A 26,792-nucleotide genomic window follows, 5' to 3' on the forward strand; every position below is an offset into this window, starting at 1 on the left:
GAAAGGTAGTTCTGACGTTGCGTTTGATTGTGGAAGCAAGACTAAAGGAAAATCGAGGCAGTCTGTCAGGATTTTCGACTTAGGAAAAGTGTTCGATAATGTATAACTGTAGAAGAAATTCTGATGAAATTAGGAGTAAACTATGGGGAAAGACGGATAATGAACAATATGTATGAGAACCAAGAACGAGGTGCTCGGATTAAAAGGGGTGTAAGAGAAGTGGATTCTTCTTCAGCTTCACTTCAGCTTCACCCCCCCCCCCCCCCCCCCACACACACACACAATTCCTAATTGTTCAGTCTATACATTGAAGAAGCAAATATGAAAAAAAACGAAAGTTCAATGGTGGGATTAATGAAATGAACAATGTAATGAGTGCAAACTATGGACAGAAGGAAGACCAAAGTAATGGGTGAGGGGGGGGGGGGGGGGGGGTAGCAGAACTGAGATTAGCGAGAAACGTATAATCGAAATTTGTGACCACGAATTAGACAATGTTAAGGAATTCTGTAATCTTGGAAACAAAATACGCGTGACGGGTGAAGCAAGGAAGACATAAAAGGCGGAATGGCCCATGTAAAGAGGGCATTCATGGCCAAAAGATATTTACTTGCATAAAACATAGGGCTTAATTTCAGGAATAAATTTCTGACCCCTTACTTTTGGAGTGTGACACTGAATGGAAGTGAATCATGGATTGTGGACTAACGGGAAAGTAACAGAATCTAAGCGTTTGGGATGTAGTTGAAACTATAATACGTGTAAAATTTCTACCGGTGCTGCTAGCTGTCAACAACCGCTTCCTTGTGCTTCTGTTTGTCGTGGTGTGAAATTTGATTTTCTGTTGACGAATATAAATGCTCAAGGAGGTCAAAACTTGGTTACAGTAGCTACTGCTTTGTCTTAGATGAGAATTAAACTGTAGGAATTATAGCGTTTGAAAACGTTCCTTGGCGAATTGTTCCTTGGGACTGAAGATTGGACTGACTGATAAGAAATGGGGAGGTTCTCCACAGAATCAGCGAGGAGAGGAACACCTGGAAAATTGTGACTAATAGAAGGGTCAGGACAATAGGACATATTTTAAGATATCAAGGAATGATAGTTGATAGTGTAGAAGAGGATAAAAATTGTAAGGGGAGATAAACATTAGAAAATTGATGACACTGGATATGAGTGCTAGTTTTAGATGAAGAGGTTGGCACAGGAGATCAATCCATGGCGGGTATCATCAGACGAATCAGAAGACTGAGACCCTCCTCGCCCCCACCTCCAAATCAAACAATAACAATAACATAAAAACAGCTTTCATTCATGATTTCTTCAGTTTTTGGTAGCTGGAAAAGAGAACCAGACCACAGCAAAACAAAAACCTTTCACTATGTTCCGTAGGAGAATTTTTCTTGAAGTGCAATGTTCTCAGTGCATACATCATCTGTTTCCAGTAAACAATCATCCAAAAAAAGAATGACTGTTTGAACACGTCTTTACCCACATCTTCAATATGAATTGTCGCTAGTTTTGCCTTCTCAGCGCACAGTTGTATATTAGATTTTTCCTTTGCTTTGTAAAATGTCCACATTGTTATCCATTTTTGAAATAACATAAATCTAATGACTGACAATAATAGGTGGTACGTGACATTGAAACGATACTTACGGAAATGTGTTTCACAGCTATATCATTTCTCTATCTTTTTCAAACTGCATCTGTAGTCATCACAATTTTGATTGTAAAAGTCCGATAGTGTAGCACGTCTCTTCGTCCTCTGAGGAAAACATCAATGGGAGAAAATTGAGGCTTCCTATGCTACTCTACCACACGAATTGATGTTTGCGTTATAAGTACAGCAGATTTCAAGGAAATGACTCTTTGTTTCTAAATTGGCTATCAGTACGGCATCAGACGTTGCTCAAACTTTATTGTCACTGAAGGTTCTTCTATACATGACATCTGAACACTAAAACCAGAGGTTCTGTGACCGGATATGTGGGAACAAACCAACTGGATGGAGAAATCTGGTGGATGACCGTGTCTGACCCAGCCAGAGGGAACGTACATGTTAATTTGGCTGAAATGAAATGCATGGAGTCAATACGGATGAAAAAGTTGATATAAAATGACGAAAAATGATACCAGTGAAAAGCGCTCAAAATCACTGAACCTGTAATTCAAAGGATATGTCATCACGAGACAAAATTTTCTGTCAAGTCCCGGTTACTGCATGTTTACTGATTTCGATACCATCGATCCATTCATTTCATTTCAGTGACTCTCATACATCTCCTGCCACATCACACAGGGTCGGACAGTGACGGCCATGAGATGTCTATTTCCGTGTTAATATGGACTGCAAAGCGGTACTCACTTGATGGCCTTTACCATGGAGAGGCCCATGTGGACACACAGCACGGCGTGATCAGGACGCTCCCGAGGGGCGCCGCTGATGCAGTAGTAGCAGTCGCCCAGGATCTTGATCCGCAGCTGGTGGTAGCGCTGTGGACAAGAAAGGACCACTGCTCGACACTTGGGGCAGACACTGACACATGCACACGAGTGCGTCACTGCTATCATACAACTGTTATCTTACCCTGGCATTACAGTTACTAGTACACTGTAAAATTTTCTGTGGTTTCTAGGCACAATATTCCATTATATCGTTGGTGACATTGGTTTTATAGGATTTATGCTGTGGCCTAAGTTATGTTTCTATACTTAAAGTTTCGTCTTCTGTTTCGGAGGCATCGTCAGAGGCTATAAGACGTAACTTTCAAACGTAAACATGTTTAGCTAGCCAAAATAACCGAACTTATTACTAGTGACCGTGAAACAGTTGAACTGTGACCTAATCCGAACGCTGACAGAGGTCTTGTGTTCACGCAGACGTGCATTAAAGAGCCGTTATTTGAATTTCTACAGTCTCGCAGTACATGATTGAGAGCTGGTTTCTCAGGATGATGCAGGATAAGGTTATGATTGTGGATGGGGCCGTAATCAGTTACTCTCGGTTGCACAACAAATACGTAAACTTTATTTAAAGAAATTAAAATTTTAGAACAATCCCTTAAAAAAAAACACAAGTAACTGTATGACGGCTGAAAGCCTTATCACAAAAAATTCCACAATTTTTAGGGCCGAACAATTCTAGATAGCACATATTAAGACAATCACCTCGTTTCAAAACAAACTGTACCATATAATCACCTCGTTTCAAAACAAACTGTACCATAACTAAAGGTCTTATTATAAAGAAATGAAATTATCATTCGGCTGAAGGCCACAAACATTTCCAAACAACAAACGGCTGAAGGCCTGAATTAGAAGTCAGGAAAACAATAGCACACATCTCAACAAATACCTTGCTTTGAAACAAGTTTGCTTAAAAACAAACTTACTGTAACATGACTGAAGGCCTTGTCACCAAAGGAATGAAACTGATTAGAAAATTACAAATGTCCTTAAAATAAGCATCACAAGCTAAGAAATTAGGACAAGCGGTTTTCAGCGAGTGTTCTAAGGGTAGGCCTAGGAAGGTAACCCAAACATTAGGTAAGGTGAGACAGGCAGCCAAGAGTTGTACTCACGTAACATGATGGCAACTCAAACTAGAGGCAGCTTAAGCGCCGATCGACCGACTAACCAATCCGCCTAACGTCCGATCATCGGTACAACGATGGAATATTTTTAGGCAAGGGCAAAGAGACAGACAGCTCTACGTCTCAGAAAACAACCAAGGCCAAAGCAAACACTAGAACCAAGGTAGACCTCCAAAAAAATGCACAGTACAATACAAGAGGCTTTAGAACTACATGCCGTGTCCGACAGCATAAACACGATGAGGAAAGGTAAACTGCCAGAAAAGTACGCTAACCTTCAGGGCAGGTAACTGGGGCGTTAACGGCCACAAGGCAGAAAATACCGCTAGTTGCACTTCATTAATAATAATACTAAATTTAGTGATGAATAACAAATATCAAGAGACCTGCAAAATTTCACACCTCAAAACACTTCACTCGTTGCCGACGGCCTCAGTGGCCCTGGGAGCAACAACCTGCCGACCAAAGGCGAGATCTCAGAATAGTCGAGGTTGTATTAGCAGTTAACTCTTCACTCAACTTAAACACCCAGAGTTCGGTGTGCAGCGAAGTCGCTACACTCGCAGCTACCCCTCCTCGATCCGGCAGCGGCAGCATCCCCCTCACGGCTTGCCCTCACGCTGCACGGACCTGCTCGCTGCTGCGCCCCCAACCGACCTGATCTTTTGGTTCAAATGGCTCTGAGTACTATGGGACTTAACATCTATGGTCATCAGTCCCCTAGAACTTAGAACTACTTAAACCTAACTAACCTAACGACATCACACAACACCCAGCCATCACGAGGCAGAGAAAATCCCTGACCCCGCCGGGAATCGAACCCGGGAACCCGGGCGTGGGAACCGAGAACGCTACTGCACGACAACGAGATGCCAGCCAATCTTGATCTCCGTTCGCAATTCCCCACTCCGCACAAAGCAAGCGACCCGGAAATACTAGCGATCGCTCCAAAGAAAGTACCACAGTACTCGTATCGAAAAGCGCTGCTACTGCCACTCACAGGCAGGCAAGTCAGCAACTTAGTGATGCCAGAAATCGATTCAGAAATGAGGTAACCGCAATGACAAGATGCCAAGCAATAAACAGCATGAACACGAGCCTCACATGTCTCAATCATAGTTTAGTAACGATTGGAACCAATAAAAATTTAGCATCTGAGATTCTAAGCTGGATGTTCCTGCGTTCCAGTGCTTGTTCATATGCTGCTGATTTTGTCCGTGTTGCTGAGTCGACCACTGCTCTTGAGTTCCTTCAGCCGGGTGTTAATCTTTCGTGTAGTGGTTCTCATGAACATCTAACCGCATGAACAAGTTATTTTGTACACTCCTGCTGTGGAACACTAATTTTCACCGTTTTTGACTATGTTTGGATGGCGTCACTATCCAAATGTAGCTCTGTTACCAGTATTAACAGTTGGCAGTTTTGGATAGCTAAATAAGTTTACCTTTGAACATAAACCACGTCTTGGGCCTGTGAGGACGTCACCCACACTGGGGGATCAAACTTTAAGCACCATAAGAAGCCTCTGACCATGACCTAATCCCCATGTAACACCATATTTCTCCAATTGTCGGTGCAATCCCTGATGTGTACACACGAAGAAACTTGTTAATGGCAGTAGAATTCGCTGTTCCATACTCACTTATCAGGAAAAAGGGAGCAGTAAGTCGCATACCATGAAAACTTTTGTAGTATAAGGAAACAATGAGCTACATGCTACAGGCTTCTTGACATACACTGACAAGCCAAAACATTTTTAACTCGTGCTTAATATCATGTAGGCCAGCTTTGGTATGCGATATGCGATTCAGCGTGGCATGGATACAAGTCCTTGGTAGGTCTCTGGAGGAATTTGGCGCCAGACGTCTCCACTAAGGTCACGGAATTCGGTGGTTTGTGGACGCTGATATGCCATCTATTGGCGTCGCAGCTGTTCTTCATTTAGTGTCCTAGACATCAACATTTACATCTACATACGCTCTCCGCAAGACACCATACGGTGCGTGGCGGAGGGTACGTTGTACCACTACTTGTCATTACCTTTAGTGTCAAAATGCCTTCATACGAACTCCAATTTCTCTTATTACTGTAATTTCACTACATGCGTCACAAATCACTGCAGCACGATTCAGGCCTTCTGAGACTGAAATTCTGATGGAAAATGCCATAGCCATCGCAATCGGTGAACATATCAAGATCGAGAAAGGGTTGCATTTTAATTTACGCCACAGTTGTCAAGCTGTCTTTGATTACTACTACACGTGCCACAAAATCTCAGGTGAATGGCCCGTATAGCATAATGTCAGCCCCAATGACCTGAATTCATGGAGCGGTGCATATTTCGACAAGCAGGTTACCTGGATGGTGGCATTTCCGAACACGGTCATCCATCACGTCTAACAAGGAATGTTATTCATCCGACCAGATGACATGTTTGGTTACTCCACTATTCACTGTTGATGAGCCACGCCTACTGCATCATAGATAATGAAATCATTGGATCAAAAATAGAACACGTAAGACTGGTCTGTTGCGAACCTCAACGCTCAGCAATTTGCTCTGAACGGTGTGCTCCGAAACACTTGTGCCTGCATCACCACTGTACTTCACTGAGGCTGGGTCCGCCGCTGCGATGAATTGTTTAAAATTTTTATGATTTACCCCCGCCTGCAGCTCTCATTTCACCTTTAATGGCTGTACTCTGTCGTCAGAGCTGCCACAGATCGGCATCTGTTCTGCTTACAGAGCGGGAAAGCCTAGTGAGGTCTCTCCGTCCTCCAGCCACTTCCCATAACGCCCACGAAAGCAGCACGCGAACTGTCGACTAGCTTCGCCGTTTCCAAGATGGTCGTTCCAAGGCTCCAGGCTGCAACAGTCTGCCCGTTTGTAGAATTCAAAGTCAGTGGAGTTCCTCATTTACGATCCGTGTCTTCGCTGTAATGGTGCCAGATTCGTCCTGCTCCGCCTACATTATTTCCTTACACGTCACGCGCCCGCAACGCCATCATGTGCAATTGAGTGTAACGTTTCGGATCATCAGTATATCAAAGAAGAAAAGTAACTACAAGCAACACTAAGAAGAGTGCAAAATGTTTTCCATCAACAAAATTCAAGAAAATAATAATTCGTCAAGCTGTGCGTGGATCGCGCTGCAGTACAGTCAGTATGTAGAACACACGGCACGTAATGAAAACCGTATTGAAAGACAGTTGAAGAGAGATTTTGCTTTTGATGAGTTCCATTTTGATCATGATGCTTGCATCGCAAGAACCACCAATTCATAATCCTATAATCCTTTTCGAATATTAAACCGCGTCGATCAATGAAAATCTTTCTATGTGCTGATGTGCCCAGTACGACCTCTGCTTTCTGTGAGGCGTCATGAGTGGTGCTCTTCTGTTGGTCACCTCGAAATCATACTAGTTTCATGAAGTCTCCTGAGTGGCGTATTTGAAAATATCAGCCTTTCTGTGGGTACAGCCATTGTCGAATGGGACCGCAGATCTTTTCCTTTTAGAACATAACGTAAGACAGCTGCTGCCGATTTAGACATTGACTCAACGTCTGGTTATTGACACATTGGCAGAAACTGATGCTAAGAAACAGAAAGCTTAATGTTTATAATAAACAAACAAGTTATCGTCTTTGAACTCCCATAAGGCAGTGGCCTTCCTCTGAAATAACACTATATCACACCACACGCAAAAAAATTATCTCAAGTAGATTTAGTGACCATCAATTTCAGACATGCAGTTCTCTGCTATGTATGAACGACAGGAGATGTTACCCTACCAGTAGTCGGAGGAGTAGCAACATGCATTGCAGAGAGGGAACCTGTCAGAATCTTTCCTGCGACCATAGATTTTTGTGATAACAGTTAATGACAGCATGTATTTCAGTTTAATATTTAAAGTAACTTCTTAAATATACATAAAATCATCGAAAACGCGGATTTTTTTACTTTCCATGATAAATAACTTCTTGTCATTCTAATGTGTTTTGTTTTAAAATCAATGAAGAACTTTTACGAAAGGCCTTGTAATTAAATAACTAAGTAAGCCGCATTTCGATTACAAGTCTAAAATTTATATTGCACATTTAGTTTCAGATAGCGCCTATTATTTCATTTGTTGGATGCCATTACTTGCGTTTGTGACATTCTCTGGGTGTATGTCGGGTGAATGTGTCATGTATGTGAAGCATGAGTCATTGAAATTGTTAATAACCGTCAGAAATCGTGGAAAATGCGTTTCAGTAACCTTGGTATGATTCACATACTTGGGGGAACATTACAATTCTGAAGTCGCCAGTTTCTTTACAGACTGCTAGTTAACTTATATTCCTAATCACTAATCACGCGCAGCTTGCTAAATCACTCACAAAAGATGCAAAGCTTTTGCGAGAGCTTGATCCATGGTTTATTAGGAACACAAAGGTACACTTCACTGATCGCGAAACCACAGAGGCGTCAGTTTCCGGCCACTACAAAACAAACTGTTACAATAGCTGGCAGATAAAGATTCCAGCCTGATGCTTTCATAATTCCGCAAAATGAGTTACCACAATTGAGTGCCTGAAAAAATAGTTAAAACACTTTCGCTTTGAACAAGAATACTTAATTATTCACGTAAACATTGGACACACAAACCGCACAAACCACCTCTCCCTCTCTGTATCCAACTGTTTCTCAACCCATCTCTCTATGTCTGCCTCAATCACCCACTTCTACTTTCCATCTCCTCCTCCTCTATACCCTCTCTTTCATTCCATGTTCTGCTCTCCCTTTCTGTCCATTTCTTATGCTCCCTCTTTTCGAAAATATGTTTAGTCTCCCTCTCACTGCTCATATGTTTTCCCCTCCCACCTCTGTCCATCTACTGTTCATCCCCTTTCTTTCCACCAATCTCCTCATCTCTCCTCTTTCTGTCTTTTCCTCCCCACACGAATGCCTATGCCTTTCTGCTACCTCTGTCTGGGAATCTATTCCTCCCCTTCTCTCTGTCCACATCTCCTTCTCTACCCTTTCTGCCCATCAGCTCTTCCTGCCTCATTTCTCTGTCCATATCCTCCTCCTCCTTCTTACTTTCTCTATCTAGTCCTCCCCCACTTCCTATACATCCCCTCCTGCACCCTCTCCATACACCTTCTCCTCCCTGCATTACCCTATTCATTGCCGTATCCCCCCTGATCCAATTGATTCCTCACACCCTGTCTCCCAATCCTTCTCTCCCTCATACCTTCTGTTCCCCCTCGTGCCCTCTCTCTGTCCCTGCTGTCCTCTTCCATCTATCTGTCCCTCTGCTTCTGCCTCCTCCTTTGTGCATCCCTTCCTGAACACCTGACTGGCCATCATCTCGTGCCACACCACCCCCCCCCCCCCCTCCCCATTCCTATCCGTCCCATCCTGCTTCCTCCACATGACCCTCTTCTTCACTGTCCATCTCAAAATTTTACCATATATGCCGATCCACGCATATAGCTTCTGTAAAACGGATCTATAAAGCAAGACAATAGTCTATTACTACCACAAGACGATTGTCACAAAGCAGGTCGTTACGGTAATGCTGCACTAGTTCAACACAACACACCAGTCATGTAGGACAGCCTACACATCAGGGGATGGAAAAACCGATTCTTACCCCTGATGCGTAAGCTGCTCTATAATTCAGATCAGTAACGCATGTCAGTACCATTCTCACACGACATGCCTTGTTTGCAAGGCAGCTTACATAAAGGAATAAGGGAAACATGTTTTTGCCTGTATTTCTGCTCCTATTGGACTGCAATGTTGTAAATTCCATAGTGGTGGTTCTCATAAGGCCTGCTGTTTCTGAGCCAAATTTGATAGAAATTCATCAAGGGGTTTGGAAAGAGATCCCAGACCTACAAACATATAGTTACATTGTGCCTTATATTTATAGAGATTAAATGTGTATCAGTTTTAATCTTACTGTGTTAAAATTTTTCTGATTTGCATTTCGTAAAAAGTTGTGGAACTTTCGTATTAAATTAATGAGAAATTTTTCTGCAGTATTCGATGTTATGTAAATATAAGAGCTCTATTCCGCAGGAGTGGCTTGGTACGATTTTGTGTACCTTTATGCGTTGATGTTCCTAATGACTGGACATGGAGCTTTCATTTGCGTCTCATAATAAGTTTATCTATGTACACTGCAGATAGAACAATATGTTGAACAATATATAGAACAATAGTATATGGTCAAATGAGGAAATCTGCGTTTTAACACAGATATCTTAGGTTTTATGCGCGTCCATTTTAAAACAAATTGTTTGGTTTGAGAGCCATATACAGCCAACATTGTTCGCTGGAGAACGCCATAGTAACAAATCACGACCCATATGATGATGGCGCTGGGTCTCGTGACACTGGATTTCCTGTCCACGTCAACGTCAGTTGCCCCACCCTACAGAGCGGCGTAAGTGACAGCGCTTGGCGTGTGGGAGGGTCCGCAGAGCGTAGCCACCTGGTGTCGGCCCTCCTGTTTGCGCTTGGCCACCCAGCTACGCTGGCTGCCTCGTTCACGACCTCACAGCCACACAAACAACAGCACAAACACGCTAGCGTGCACTTCACACAATGCCCTGTGTGCTCTGTGAACGCGAACCACTCCTCGTGGGGTGACATTTAGGCGCTGCGCCTACATACTCTCCATACTGGTATCGAGCAAGAGACGCACTTGAGGACACTTACTCCTGCACAAGCATGGTGCTCCACCGTCAGATCTGTCCGACTTCCTCGTTCTGTGACGAGGCGTGGATGTCCAACACGCTGCCTCTTACTCGTGGTTTCGCCGTCCTTCAAACACTTTCCAGAAATAATATCCAGGTACCAGGCCACAATAATCTACCCTTTCTGAAATTCGTTTATGTCGCTTGATTTCCCCATTCCTCTCTGCTCGGTTTACAGAGTTCCCTAGTCGCGTCACTTGCACGCAATGCACTAGGTGGCACAGAATCTTGCCATATGCGATCTATACAGCATGAATCAAGCTTCGCACTCCGATTCCTTGTATAGCAACACTACAAAAATGTTTCTGCCACAGTTTCATCTGTACATGTGGAAAACGGGCGTCCAAGAGAGACAATTTGGAAATTTTGTTATACATGGGACAAGTGACTCCACTCAATACCCTGTAACTATGCGGCATAGTCAGTGCAGTGGGTGCAGTATTGTGTTATAATACTGGAGTTTGAGTGTTCGATTTCCGGTATAAGCTTATTTTAGGGTTCCGGTAAATCTGTTAAAATGGAACCCATAGAGTATCAATTTGTCGTCGGTCTATCTGACTATCAGTCTGTCTTTCTGTACGACTGTTAGTAACCCTTTTTGTCAGGAAATGATAGGTGTATCAGACTGAACTTTACGGTAAATACTTAGGTCAATCGTCCCTTGGAGCTGTAACAGGTTTAAGCTTCTACGTCAATGTAGTAAAATATACTGCCATTTGTGTACCATATTTTGATATCTTACCAGTATCGATATCGATAACAAGCAAAAATCGTCAATTTGATCGATTCCCGGATTTGAAGAGATATCTATAGAAATATTTAAATTTGTATGGAAACCTCGGTGCGCCAGTCCTTCTCGTACTTATTCGCACTTCTTCTATAGAATTTTACACTGCGTGATACGTTTTCTTGTTTCTTAATCGTTATACTACAAATACATCAGGTCTTACACAGAATTCAAGCAATTATTTAATACTAATGCAGAAATTAGAATACAGGAAAGGGTTGCACCTAGAAGATGGTGTATCTGGGAACATATGATGTTTTATGTTCGGTGCTTCATTCTAGCGACTGAGTCTAGAATCTCGTGAGGGCATGCTGTCAAGAGGCCACCATAACCAGTTTCCGAGATTTTCTACAGCTTTTGTTGTTCTTCCACAAATAGGTGCTTTTTGTGTAGCATATGTAAACATTTCACGTTCTGTACATTTAAGAGCTGTACAATGTGCCATTCGTTCTTCAGTTACAAAATACTGTGTTGAATAAAATTCTGTATATTTATAGAACTATTTGTATAACCAGTGGACAGTTAAACCATACTTCGTATGACATGCATCTCCTTGTACCTTGAAACAGAAGGAGGTCTTTTAACACAGAACACATGATATTTGCTAATGAATTGTCTTTAATGTCGAAACAATTTTACGTTTTGAAAATTGAAATTTGTGTTACTTCCAGTAGTTTCAATTTCAGAATCTGTTTAATCTGATTTCACTTTCTGCCTATTGTTAAATAAAGTAGTAATAGACGACTAAATACAATACTGACAAGACTTTCTCGATTACAACGCTTTTAAATTTCAGCGGAATATTTGTTCCCATGTACATGACGATGTTGTTTCTTGGAATATGTTTTCATATTCGGAAAACCATTATTTTCCTCAGTTATTTTTGTAATTTCACTGAAAGACTCGAACACATAAAATTGGAATGCTATCATTTAAAAACAGAATAATGAAATAAATTAAACTTATTTAACGAGGCTGGATAGAAGCAAAAATTAATGTCCAACATGCAGGCTTTTGGGGAAGGTAGAACAAACAATACTGACAATGAAATAATCACAAGATTTTTATGCCTGAAGGGTACAATTCATTAGTAAAAATTTTATTCAGTATTGGTAACTGTCTACTGTTTTCAGGAATTTGCATAGTCCTTTCAGCTGTGATTTTTCTTTAAACTACTGCATTTCACATCAGCATTTCCAGTGATGTGAAACAGAAAGAGGTTGCCACCGAAACTATCAAATACTGGTATCTGTTTTAATTCCACTACATACTTTTTCTTGAGAACTATATAGTATAGCTTTACAGAGCAAAGTTACAAAAGCGAGGTAAATACCATTTACAGAGCTATTTATTAGCTATTCATGCATGGTGCTAAGTTACACTTTCAACGAAAAACAACGAAACAGTAGTTTCTTACCTAGTTATTATGACTAAATATTCTCAACACTGAAAATAGCTAGCAGATGAACATCAATGAGAATATGTGATGACATTTTCCGTAAGAGGAAAAGAATATTTTTATCGTAAAATCTAATTTGAGCCACGATAAATAAGCACAAGTCAACATGTTAACATATTAAAGCAATATATCACAGCCAAAGAAAATTTGTACGTTTGGTTCCAAAACAAGACACTATGAGATCATGAAACTTCCTGGCAGATTAAAACTGTGTGCTGGACCGAGATTCGAACTCGGGACCTTTGCCTTTCGCGGGGCGTCAGTCGTGCTTGGGTAGCTCAGTTGGTAGAGCACTTGCCCGCAAAAAGCAAAGGTCCCGCGTACGAGTCTCGGTCCGGCACACAGTTTTAATCTGCCAGGAAGTTTCATATTAGTGCACACTCCCCTGCAGGATGAAAATCTCATTCTGGGAACTATGAGATCATGCTGAAAAGTTACCTAGCGACAATAAAAACGACGAAAGACTGCAAAAAGAAGAAACAAGCTCTGAATGAATTACTAGAAACACTGGAAATCTTTGCAGTTCAGAAATAAGTTTAAATTAGCTTGCTGTATATATCAGGTGGCTACTCACAGAAGTCCATTGTGGGCTGTAATTGTCGTAAGGCTAGGAAACTTAGCAGATATCCTAATGCGGTTGTGTGGACCGGTTTAGGCTGGAAAAAAAACTAGTATCATATGTGGCCACCAGGTGGAACCCTGGCGCTGTGAATGCAAGGAAGACGTATAGAAATGTTTCCATATGTAATGGGTTAGAAGCAGAACGTGGGCAAAAAAAGCCAAACAAGCGAGAAACCCATAATGTTGATGTTATTATTAACTGCCTCTTATGCAATCTGTTCAGTATGAGCACAGGAGGCGTCTAAAAAACGCTGTACCTGCTAGACAGTTGTTTGCAGCAGTTCCGGTGGGATTTGAGCAACGTATTCTTGTATATTGGTCTTTGCAATAGGTAGAGACCGAACGTGTCCCTGGTAAACGCGTTCTCTTAGGTATCCTCAGAGCCTAAAGTGGCGTGGATACCGATCAGGAGATCTTGCAGGCTATGCATTTGGAAAATCTCTGAAAATAACATTTCGTGGAAGCTTGGATTAAAGAGATCTTTCAGCGACATGAGGTGTTATCCCAGCTATCATGAAAACAATGGTTTCCAGACAGCAGCGCTCTTCCAAAGGAGGAATCACATTCTGTACAAGGAGGCTCCTATGAAGTACAGCCGTCACGGTACGCCTGACGGGCCTCTGGGTGTATTCTCTTCAAACAAGAACGGACGGAGAATAATGACATTTGTAAATTCTTACCACACAGTCACATAGAGCGATTGCAATTTTTCTCCGTAAACAATGTATAGTTTAATAGTACCCAAAATCACACCGTTCTGTGTATTCACTATAATCGTTGGTGTAAAATGCCTCGTCACTCTGTAGAATACTTGCCGGCCACATTGCATCAACTTCGGTCGGTGCCAGAAACCGAAGAGCAAATAAAGAACATTGGTGCAGATTGTAAGGTTTCAGTTGCTGCACCGTCTGGATCTTGTGAGGTTATTAGTGTAAAATAGACCGATACTTTCCTTTCTATTTGCTATAGGATGGACAGTTACCGTGACACTGTACAAGCACTAGCACTACACGGAAAGCATGCAGCACGGTCAGTTACACCAGCAGCAACTTCGTCAATAACTTGCTCTGGAATAGGATGCCTTCCTCTTCCAGGTGCCATACCAAGATCACCCGTGTTTTATTTCATTATCAGCTTCCTTAATCCATTTAATGACATCGGACCTCTCCTCAGACCTTTCAGTCGGCGATACTCTCACAGTGCAGCACTGTAATTGCTGCCATTCACATAAAACAGCTCCATTAACAGCATATAGTATCTCTTCTGGATAACCGTGCTGTTCAGTCACCTTATGAGTTATCAAATGTCTGTGTGGATGTCAGTATACAGCGCTAGATTTGCACATGGTGGCCAAAATTGTAACTAATATTTTTTACAGCGTAAATCGGTTCTTCATTAACGTATTAGCGTACCTACCAAGTTTTAATGGCGTAAGATAATTGCACTCCATGCTATATCTCCATGAGTAGCTGCAGTTTAATTATAATCATCTGCCAGGTAATCTGTGTACCACAAAAAAGAGGCTGTGTGAGCAGAAATAAATTACACCAGTAGTAAGCTAGTGTAGATATAGGCACATAATGACAACTATTTTGACTAGTAAAAATAATCTTCGAATTTTGTCTTACTTCTTCTCTAAGCTTGTTTTGTAATTAACCGTTTATTTACATAGAATATAAACTAGACAGTAGTGAACTTGAGGCTGCAGATAAAAAATTGAAGTGCATCCTTTAAAACAAATGTGGCAAGTTTCTTTGACCGCATTACATTGTTTATTTCCGAGCGTCAGGATTCATCCTCATATGAACTTTTACTAGAACAGATATTTTACTGGCAACTGAATCATACATTTATATCCCCAGAAAAACTGCGCAGCTTCCCAGGGAAAGAAAAGTTTTCAAAAGTAGTTCCACAACTTAATCAGAAGTGTGTAACGTTAAAGGTAGCCTTTGTTGGTTGCATCAGTTCTCCTTCATTAACAGTTGGAATTCTTTCATGAGAAATAGTGCCTGGAAGCTGAGGTGAACGAATTGATTCCGTGTATGTATCACACCTGACTGACTTACAAATTCTTATAAATTTATACACAACCCAATCAAATAAATAATGCAGTTCTGCTTGTTTCCATAATACTAATACCTGTAGAATCCGATCTCGAATTTCTAACTCAGTCTCATCATCAAAGTGTTTGGATTTAGAAATAAAAATCCAAGAAGTACTCATTATATTCAGCTTCATATTAATATGACCGAATGTTGTGCAATATTTATTAAGTTGATTACATTCCGTAATTTGACGGGCGTAAGATATGGCCAGTTTCTCGAACTTTTGGAGACAAAAGATTCAACATTCTCTGTTCACAGTCTACTAAATTACTTGCTTGGGAAAGGGTTCTTCAAATAATTTCAGAGCAGTTGTAGTTGGCAGCTGAAATACAGTATGTATTGGCACCACTGTTTCTTCTCATTGAAACTCAATGTTGTAAACCATATTAGTGTAACATTGCAGAGTCTCGCGGCGATAACACTGAATAGAAAGTTATCGCGTTTCCAACTGCGTTAGTTAATCAAAATTACACGAGCTTTCGACCAAACATCCCTTGGTCTGTGTCAAATGTTATGACTGCCAGTTGGCTGCTGGTACGTCCCTTATATACATCAACTGCCAGCTGTGACGTCACTGGTGCCCGCAGCATCCAGATATATGCGCACCTACAGCACATACTGCTTGTGCTTTATCGAAAATCCTGACGGACGGGAAGGCTTTCCTCCTCATTGTATCCACCATTTGTTCATCAACATACAAGCTGGCGAAATGCTTGGGCAACCTCCACACTCCACATGAGGAACATTACGAACGTCGTATTAAAAAATTCGGCAGACTTTATCAACCGAATTAATCGTCTTGGAGTTAGTGAGGACGACATTACCGTCAGTTTTGAAGTGGTGGCGCTGTTTACGAATGTGCCTGTCAAAGGTTGTTTGGGCCTAGTATCCCAGTTTTTGTAAGTGAAGTGGTCGAGATATTTAGGCACACTCTTACTTCTTATTTTCTGTACAACGGCAGTATTACTGTCAGACTGACGGAGTTACAATTGGTAGTCTGACAGCTCCAACTGTTACAAACCTCGCCAAGGAGAATTTTGAGTCGGATGCTGTGACCGAGCAGTTCTAGGCGATTCAGTCCGGAACCGCGCAGCTGCTATGGTCGCAGGTTCGAATACTGCCTCGGACATGGATGTGTGTGACGTCTTTAAGTTAGTTAGGTTTCAGTAGTTCTAAGTCTAGGGGACTGGTGACCTCAGATGTTATTTACTTCGAGCCATTTGAACCATATTTTGTGAATTTTGAGGATATTACCTCAGACACCACGCCATTAAAGCCTAGAAGTTTGTTTCGATACGTTGACGACACGTTCTTCGTTTGGTCCCACGGATGTGAGAAATCGACGAGTTCTTGGAATACCTCAACAGCATTAACAGTAACATCCAGTTTAACATGGAAGTAGAAAAAACTGTGTTCTGTCCTTCCTCGAAATTCTCGTGCGCCGCAAACGACGTGGATGCTTTGGCCACAGCGTGTACAAAAAACCCACCCACACCGATCCGTACTTGAAAGCCATCAGCCATCATCGCCCGGCACAGAAGCACGCTGTTTTACAAACATTTGTGCATCGTGCACGAATGAATCAGACGCTCCGTGAGCTCAGCCACCTACGCATGGTCTTCAGGAACAATTGCTCTAACCTCCGTCAAATAATTGAAGTGATTTGAATCAAGTTTCACAAAAAGACCACCGACTAGGACCAGAAAAATAAATTTGCTTTCTTGTCATTCTGTGGCGCAGTGTCGGGCAGGATAAGCTGCCTGCTGAAACGACACAAGATCAAGTCGGTCTTCAGGCCTACGACGAAAATCCGTCAATTACTGAGACCAGTTAGAGAGGCAGCACGTCTCAGAACGCCTGGGGCCAACAAGATATCTTGCGGATGTGGCCAGACTTATGTCGGACTAACGGTAAGCACTGTGTAAAAACGCGAGAAGGGGCATGAGAGGTTCTATGCCTACGGTACCCCGAGAAATCTGCTTTAGCTGAGTATGCTTTAGAAAACGGACACCGGATAAAATTTGACCAAACATGCGTCGTGACTCGCACTAACGGCATCTGAATTGCGTAATTATTGAAGCCAGTGCAATAAAAATTGCCAATAACACCCTAAATAGAGACGGTGGCCTGCAGCTCAGCATGGCGTGATCCAACGACCGCGCGGTCAAAGTGGGCATATAGAACGCCGAGTTACTATATGTCTGTATATGGTGAAGCCGCGGACACCAGTTACGTCATAGCCGGCAGCTAGTCATACCACTTGCAAATGGTCAAGAAGTGTTTGACTGAAAGCTCGTGCAATTTTAATTACTTAAAACTTTTGGAAACCCGAGAATTGTTATTAGGATCTGTCTACAGTACACCATCTTATCTGGTTTCTACAAAGAGACTTTCGTATCACATACTAACACCGTTTACAAAGCAGTTAGTTGCTACATTCTCTTTTGAAATAATATCTGATAACACACCCGAAGCCAATGATTCAATAAGTTCCTAGTGATTGGAACTCTCATTTTTGCAAATGCGTCTGGGTTCATTTCACTTACTGACAAACTGAAAACCAGAAGCAGGTCCACGCTCCCCTTGAATTTTTCCTAAATTTTCAATATGTCGAATTTTTCCTAAAAGTTCAATATGTTACTACAAAAAGTGGTGATGGATATGGTGTTATGGGCGCTAAACAGTGTAGTCTTTAGCGCCCGAACGGAAACAACGGACGAGTGTCACTAAAATGCAGCAAGTGCAAAAATAGGACTAACATTAAAGGTGAAAGGCTACATAGGCAGTTTGCACATCAACAGTAGCGAAGTGGAAAGCAGCACATAAAGAGGATAACTGCAAGAGAACGTAGGGGAAAGACTTAAAATGAAACTCATAGCACATGTTTGGAACTGGCCTATTACAAAAAAAAAGGAGTGGTAAGCCCCTCGGCAACACACTAAAAATTTCAACCTAAAATTTTAGGCTGAAGCCCAGAAACATCACAGTACCTTAAAACTTTCTTGACACTCGCCTCGTCATCGGCTAAAATCGAGGGCAGATCCCTTCTAATATTAACTTCCGCCCTGACAGAACGATATAAATCACACTCAACAAAAATGTGGTGTACAGTGATTCGTACGTCACAGGCATCACACAAAAAGTGATCTCTTTCGCAGTAGACTCACTTTCGACATCAACCGGTTCCGAATTTTTTTTTAAAATGTGAGGTACATATGCAGCAAAGTACAAAATCTCATGAGGCAAGTAGGTGTGTTTACGGTTCACTTCACTACAATTAGAAATAACTCCAAGTGTTCATCATATGCCAACATTACTAACGTTCATATCATTTCAAATCCAGTTTGCTATAAATCCCTGCCTGAATAAACGCTCAGTTACCTACTTTGCCACAGTTTAGCGGAGTGGGTTGAGTTTACATTTAGAAATATGTTACTAGTTGTCCCCAGCATGCACTGACGTATCTCACATCACTAAAACAATTCTGGCTAGCTGCAACGTCAGGGAACTACTGAATTCTTTATTTGAAAAATCAAGATGTCTTTTTAAAATCTTGACATATTCTGCAAATGATATTATTGCATTTCATCTAATGAATGAATACACAGCCATCCTTGCACATATTTTGAGAAAAGGTTCACGCTAATCTCTCGTTAATGCCACACTGGATGCCTGGTGCAACTGGACAGGATTCAGTTCTCCTCCTCAATGTTCTTGCAGATGGCAGTAGGTGATTTGTACCTCTCAAAAACTGTTACCCCTTTGCACCAACAGCACTTTTCACTTTTAGGGCAAATCTTACAATTTCTTTGGCCGTTTCTGGGGATTTCATGCAGAGACTCTTTGTAAATACTCTCGCTGAAGAAACATTTTCTGCTTTTGCTTCATGGCAGCTTTCTGGCCTGTATTTCTTTTTATGTTTGGAGACATAAGAATGATTTATATATCATTCAGTCGTATGCACATGGTGACACATATACTACAGGACAGATATGACTTGTGAATTTTCTGAGTAACAAAACTGACGTTAGTATAAACCCTCGCCTTTACATTTAGCTCTTCGTTTTGCAATTACAAATTTACAATAAGGTATTCAGTTCTATTACATATCTCCTATTGTAGTTCACAAGTTTCATTAATAATGAACGTGATTAAGGAACTCTATTATTTAATGAATCAAAATTTTCAGAGGGAAGTTAAATCTGAAGCAACTTTTCAGCAGCCTACAGCACATACATGTATCAAGTTATCAAACAATTTTCAGTAACATGACAATTTAACCTGTTTTGCACACCGATATAAAGCTAATGTTACAGTGTGTATCATTACATAACACATCATTGCAGTTACAGCTTGAATACTTACATCAGAGAAGTGGCCATATTTGTTGAAATAATTGTATCTTATAGTATTTTTAACGCAAAAATATTTTACCGACATTATACCCAACGAGGTCTACTAGCCACGTTGTTGACAGGAAGTACAGAAAGATAGCAGCGGTGTACAAATTACTGAGCGTCCAAAATTTTAATGAGAACTCCTTTCGCTCGTTGTTAATTTGGTATCTTTACAAACCTACCATGCTTATGGCACTAAAGAGACTAATATCAGATCGCGGCTATTAGTAGTTTACAAACAACATTATAAAATTAACTTAACATTAGCATTTTTATCGTAAAAACAGATGCCAATAAACTTGAAAATACATATGAGAAGCCCATCGTCACTACTGTCTGCTATGGCCAGTCTTCGCTTTTTGATATTTCAGATTAGAAATAGATTACGAGCGTTGAATTTCAGAAGAATTGCATTCCATTTTTATAGCTCCCGTGTATCAGCTTTATTCACCTCGAATTGCGAGTCCTCAAAGTCGTCCAAGTATATCTCAGACACGATATATGCACTTATACTTAATAGAAAAACACGATACCGCAGGTCTAATTACTTACCCCACACAGAGTTAGTTTTCATTTGCCTCTCCTATAGTTTTGTAAACATTTCGGACTCCGACTGATTGTCTGATTCCTTTTGCTGAGTTATTGCTACAGCTCGATGCAAAGTAGCATCCTATTTGAAAGTTTCCTACAGCGAAATTTACTCTCACTGACGAAAACTTTAAACAAATTTTGCCTGCTACAATCGTATGAAGACCCAAAAGTAGGCAGCATCGCAAAGGATTTTGGGAGCGTGACTTGACCTCTCCTATACAGACCTTGCTGGGCAGTGGTCGTAACGTTTTGGCTCATTAGCGTATGTATGACAGTTACAACGCTTGAATGGGTTTTCGTTTTTATGCCTTGTCGCCTTGGGGAGTTCCACACGCAGCACAGAAATATAGTGGGCATATTTGTTCACAGAGACTTTTGATGATAATTTATTAGTAGGTGACTATTAGTGTAATTATAATTACTGGGACGTTATTCATTAACGCACTCTGAAGCCGTGTTACGGGTTACAATAAACGGTGTGTGCACTGCAATGTGGTCAGAGGGTGTACAGTGATAAATGTGGCTCAACAGAAGCTTGGAATTTTCATCTACTGTTGAACGGTTGTGATCATAGGACGCGCAGCATTGCCACTGCCGCCTGTGGGAAGCCAGTCATCGGAAAATAATCAATAAGAGAGGATTCATGACCAAATGAATAAGAGGGCCTTTATTTTCGATGAGTTTTACAATATGATCCTGTAAGTGTATAATTCGCAGCCACTAGGTCGTGTTCTTCCAGCAGTTGTTCCGGAGTGTTTGACGAGCACCTTTCCGTGCTCTTTAACGCAATTCCGTAGCATTCTGTCAAACAGCACAAGGGACAGCCGGCCGGGGTGGCCGAGCGGTTCTAGGCGCTACGATCTGGAACCGCGGGACCGCGAAGGTCGCAGGTTCGAATCCTGCCTCGGGCATGGATGTGTGTGATGTCCTTAAGTTAGTTAGGTTTATATAGTTCTAAGTTCTAGGGGGCTGATGACCTCAGAAGTTAAGTTCCATAGTGCTCAGAGCCATTGGAACCATTTGCCATTTCGACAAGGGACACGTTGGAAAGTCACAGGTAATGTAGGTTTATCATTCATTTAGACAGTAGCATGCTCTGAAGAAGCCCAAATCAGGGTGATGTACGCCTCTCACATCGGTCGAATATCAGTGTTTTGCAGTAGTACACTCTTAGGATAGCATCAGCAAACAAGAGATTTTCAAAATCTGGGTGTAATTGATATGGCCATTTTGGTTTGGTAAGGGAAGGATCACAGTTCGTAGTAAAAGATGGAAAATAATCGAGTAAAACGGAAGTGACATCTCGCGTTACCCAACGAAGTGTTATAGGCCCTCTGCTGTTCCTAATCTATATAAAGGATCTAGGAGACAACCAGAGCAGCCCTCTTGCATTGTCTGCAGAATTTACTGTCATTTACTGTCTAGTAATGTCAATTGCAAGATGATTTATACAAGATATGTGTAATGTGCGAAAAGTGGTAATTGACTAAATAATGAGAAGTGTGAAGTCATCCACATGAGTACTAAAAGGAATCCGTTAAATTTCCGTTACATGATAAACTGTTCGAATCTAAAGGCCGTCAATTCACTAAATAGCTGAGAATTGCAATTACGAACAAATTAAATTGGAACGATCCTATAGGTAATGTTGTGGGGAAGGCAAATTGGCAGAAAGCTTGGAAAATGCAACAGGTCTGGTAAAGCGGTTACCTACACTACGCTTGTCCGGCCTCTGCTGGAGTGCTGTTGTGCAGAATTGGATCCTTACCAGATATTTACGGAGGACATCGAGGAATTCCAAAGTAGGGCAGACTGTTTTGTATTATCGCCAAACAGAGGAGATGATACTAGCGTTCAAGTGGAAATCATTGAAACAAATGCGTTTTTCATTGCGGCGAGAAATTTACACGAAATTTCCATCTCCAACGTTCTCCTCCGACTGCAAAAATATTTTGTTGACAACCACCTACACCGGGGGAAATTATCATTTGTATATAATAAGAGAAATCAGTGCTCGCACGGAAAAATTTAAGTGTTTCTTACTTTCGCACACTGTTCGAGATTGTAACAGTAGAGGAATTGTATGAACCCTGTGCCGGGCACTGAAGTGTGAATTAGAAGGTAAGCATGTAAATGTAGATGTAAATTTACATAAGTGGATCAACTGATTTAAGATTTATATCAAATTTTAAAAATAGTCTGCTTAGTGAAAATTAAACTAATCAGACAAAGTTAGGTTTATAGGTTACATCCAGATAACATTTCAGGGAGAACTGATCATTAAGTATGATAATTGTAGATAATACTGCAAATACGAAGTTGAAGAGGTCCGGCTGCTGACAGTGAAGTTTGGTTGACAGGGTCAGTAACGTTCAAAGTGAGAGCCGTGGCGTATCCACAGTCTGACTACAAGTGGCACTCATAGGAAACATTACTGAGACTAGCACAGGCCTCGAATGCATGGTTGAACAATCTTGCTTTGCTGCAGAAGAATAAGTTTTATAAGGTCTCACGGAGCAAACCGTGCGATTATGCTGTGTCTCAGCTCGGGTACTTAGAAGAGTAAATTGATCGGTCATCAGCAATCTGTCTGAAAAGGGCGGTTGTAACGTGATATGAGAGCTCGACTCAACACGTACCCGTGGGCAAGGTGCGCTTGTATGCCAAGGCCAGCTGCAGGCTACATGACGAAGTAGGGCTGTGCATGTGGGAGACGGACCAGGCCGATCATTAAGTTTATTTGTCCCTCCCCCTAGTACTTGCAGTCTCTCTTATATTCTGATTATATGTATCCTCTTGAATGGGCAGTTGAAGGAAACCTCTTGTTATTGTGTCATCTGTTAGTTTGATAATTTTCCACATCTACTTGCACACGAACACCTTGTTTACTATTCGGAACGCAGGGAACCAGTACAGTTTATGAGATATTAGTACTTTAGCATCGAAATCAAAATCAAGTCAGAACTGAAAGCTCAATGAGATACAACATTTGGCACAGATGGAACGTTTATTTCGACCACAAACGTACAGCCGAAACGGATCGGGCCTCATGGACGGCGAGTGCAGCTTTTTACACAAACACTGAATACTCCAGAGTATACGAACATTACTAAGATAAGATATTTCAAGAACCTTCCACAAACGATAAACACTAAATAACAAATAACTGCTCGCGGTCGCTGAAAGTGCGACCTGAAGCGCGGCAGGCAGTGATGTTAACCACTGCGCCTAACTGCACGCACCTTAGTTCCCGTCGTTTTTGTCTATGTTGAAGAAACAGGCACTCGCTGTTCCAGAAGTCACTGGAGCCGACTACGGTACCCAGGATCTAGATCTGGTCAGTGGTCCTGTGTATGGCAGCGCTGACGGGCTCTCGCGTAATGTCCGTTTGATGCTGTTCTCTATGATGAGCGTCGGGAGTACCCGCTCTCGCCGAATCGTCGCCCTTGTCGAGGAGGGCTTTAGTTTTATTGATCCTCCCGCCGTCGATATCGTCGATCTACACTTCTGGTCTACAGCAGGGCTTCATCCGGATGACATGGATGACGACACAGAGCTTTTGTCTTGGTGGTGGTCGTAAACCTCGACTTGATACGTGACGTCCGACAAGCGAAGAACGACACTGTACAGCCAAAAGTAGAGTTACAGCAACTTTTTCGCAGTGCAGCGTACAAATGCGTGCAAAGTCTCCCTGGCCGTATCTCACTGGCCGGTGGCTGGCGTTATAGCGCTCTCTATCTCTTTCCTGGGAATTTAGGGTTCATATGAGAGTCGTCTGCCAGCTGCCTTGTGTTTCACGTAATCATCTTGCGTATAGTCCAAATGAAACAGCGACAGTGCATCTCTTATTCACTGAAGCATCAAAAAACTGGTATATTGAAATGTAGAGATATGTAAAGAGGCAGAAAACGGCGCTGACGTCGGCAATGCCTATATAAGACATCAAGTGTCTGGCACAGTTGTTACATCGGTTACTGTTGCTATAATGGCAGGTTATGACGACTTACGTGAGTCGGAATGTGGTGTTACAGTCGGCGCACGAGCGATGGGACACAGTATCTCCGAGGCAGCGATGAAATGAGGATTTTCCCGTAAGACTATTTCACGAGTGTTCGGCGAATATCAGGAATCCGGTAAAACATCAAATCTCCGACATCGCTGCGGCTGGAAGAAGATCCTGCAAGGGTGACAGGTGACACGTATATAGGCATCCTATCTGATTACCTGCATCCATTCATGTCCATTGTGGATTCCGAAGAACGTGAGCAATTTCAGCAGGACAATGCGACACCCCACACGTACAAAACTGATACAGATGGACTCAAGGAACACTATTCTGAGTTTAAACACTTCCTCTGGCCACCAAACTCCCAATTATGAACGTTATTGAGCATATCTGGGATGTCTTGCAGCGTGTTATTAAGAATAGATCTCCACCCCCTCGTACTCTTCCGGATTTACGGATAGCCCTGCAAGATTCATGGTTTCAGTTCCCTCCAGCATTACTTCTGACATTAGTCGACTCCATGCTACGTCGTGTTGCGGCAGTTCTGCATGCTCGCGATGGTCCTACACGATATTACGCAGGTGTATCAGTTTTTTTTCCCTCTTCGTCTTTGTTTCGGCCTCGTGGCCGAAGAGCAGACAAATGTACCGTTTTGCTCTGCTGTGTCGTATGCAGACACGGTGGGCAATATTGTACCACAATCGCTCTGTTACACTTGAACGTACACAGAGAGCAAATCCGTCAGTCTTATTAACCAGAGCCGCGCATCACGCCACATTCACCCGTCCCAGCCCGCCTGCGGCCGGCGGCCCAGCTCTGCCGCACGCACCGCGGATGGTCGAGCTCAGCTGTACCTAGGGTAGAATGCGCAGCCGTGATGCGCCGTCAAAGACGGCGACTCGTTCGGGTACCCAGCCAAGGACTCGGTGCAACAGGGAAAGAGACAGCGCTGGAAAGGCGGGAATGACTGGCCACGCACGTGAGGACTTGCTTTCTGAATCGTCTGCAGCTTTGAGAATCGTGAAGGTTTGGTACGCTAGGAACAGGGCGTTCTTGATCCTTTACGAAGGAAAATAACTCATACTGTATAATAATGGGTGTAGAACAGCAATGCTTAACGCAATAATGAACACAGTACAGCAACTCTTTATTGGTTTGCACATATAATCCTTCTCTTTTTCCACTTCTTTGTAAAGCATCCACATTTCTGAGCTCTTTTGTGAAACATTATGTCGAATGTTGTAGCTGAGTTCTTATTACACTTTGGTCCACGGAATATCGTCTAGAAATGTTTCAACAATCTCTTCCTACAACCTACTTCCTATATTCTCCTCCTTGTAATCTTCCAGCGTTATTTTCCACAAACAAAGTCTTTTACGTTACAATTTAATAAGTTTTTCGATGTGGCCAGTTGCCTACTCTTTCAACGTACTGGAAGCAACAAAAATTTGCTCGTTACAATTTAATAAGTTTTTCGATGTGGCCAGTTGCCTACTCTTTCAACGTACTGGAAGCAACAACAATTTGCTGTCACGTGGGCACCCTAGTAAACTCATGGCTGTTCTGAAGATGGCCTGGTCCGTTACTGCGAAATCCGCATATGCACACCCAGCCAATGAGGCCGGATCGGCTGTTTCGAGAACTGCACATAACGGCCTCCAGGTCGTGTCTCCATTAATGGACAGGAGTAAACTGCAGATGTTCCAGAATCCGTCGGAGACACCTGGGGCCTGTCACTAACATCCTCTCGTGTGTGGCCGGCTAATGCAGCCCTATGCAGACAGTTCAGTGCAAAACACTGAAGTCACTAGAGTGTAAGCAACTCGCAACTGTTTTGGTTTTCTTGATAGCGTTTACGTAATGGTATAATAATAATAATAATAATAATAATAATAATAATAATAAAATTAGAACGTGTGTAGAAGAGAAAACGAAGTTTCCCTGAAACTGAAAGAGTAAACCTAAACTTGTCTGATGGAAACAGGTGATAGCACGATATGGTAATATGTTACACACGTTGAAGAAAATAAAAAAAAATTGTTGGTTTTGCAGAATGAAGTGGCTGTCGTAAGATATTAACTTTCCGTGGTGAAAGTACCAGAATTCTGTTGCAACACTTGAATATCTGCAAAGGTTCTCCTAATAGTTAGATATTTAGTAGTGACTATCTTCCGGATTCAGCTGAATCCATTGTCATGGAGAAGTGTGTAACTATGGCTGCAGGAGATCTGCGGCCGTTTAACACAGTTGCAGGAGAACGCTTTCTACATCTTGCACAACACTGTCAAAAACAGGAGCTCAGTACCACACTCCAAGAAACGTACTTCATCACCCACCAGCAATTTTCGCAATGAAAATGAAATAGCTGACGATTACATTTTGGCTATGGTCCCCCAAGTGATGCAGTATATGGAGGATGGTGCGTGCGCGTACGACTTGCAAGTGGAAAGACACGCCCCACATAATTACTATGCGCTAAA

At 42.1% G+C, this 26,792-nt stretch overlaps 1 protein-coding gene across 1 annotated transcript in view; it reads right to left on the reverse strand.

Moving 5' to 3' along the window:
- The window catches only part of LOC126335781 (adenylate cyclase type 3), an 861,859-nt gene that overhangs the window by 357,926 nt on the left and 477,141 nt on the right, over positions 1–26,792 (reverse strand). The window contains exon 7 of the mRNA XM_049999243.1: positions 2,369–2,496. Within this exon, the coding sequence (XP_049855200.1) occupies positions 2,369–2,496 (128 nt within the window). The remainder of the gene's footprint in view (positions 1–2,368; positions 2,497–26,792) is intronic.

Source organism: Schistocerca gregaria, chromosome 2, assembly GCF_023897955.1.
Source record: "Schistocerca gregaria isolate iqSchGreg1 chromosome 2, iqSchGreg1.2, whole genome shotgun sequence".
Lineage (NCBI taxonomy): Eukaryota > Metazoa > Arthropoda > Insecta > Orthoptera > Acrididae > Schistocerca > Schistocerca gregaria.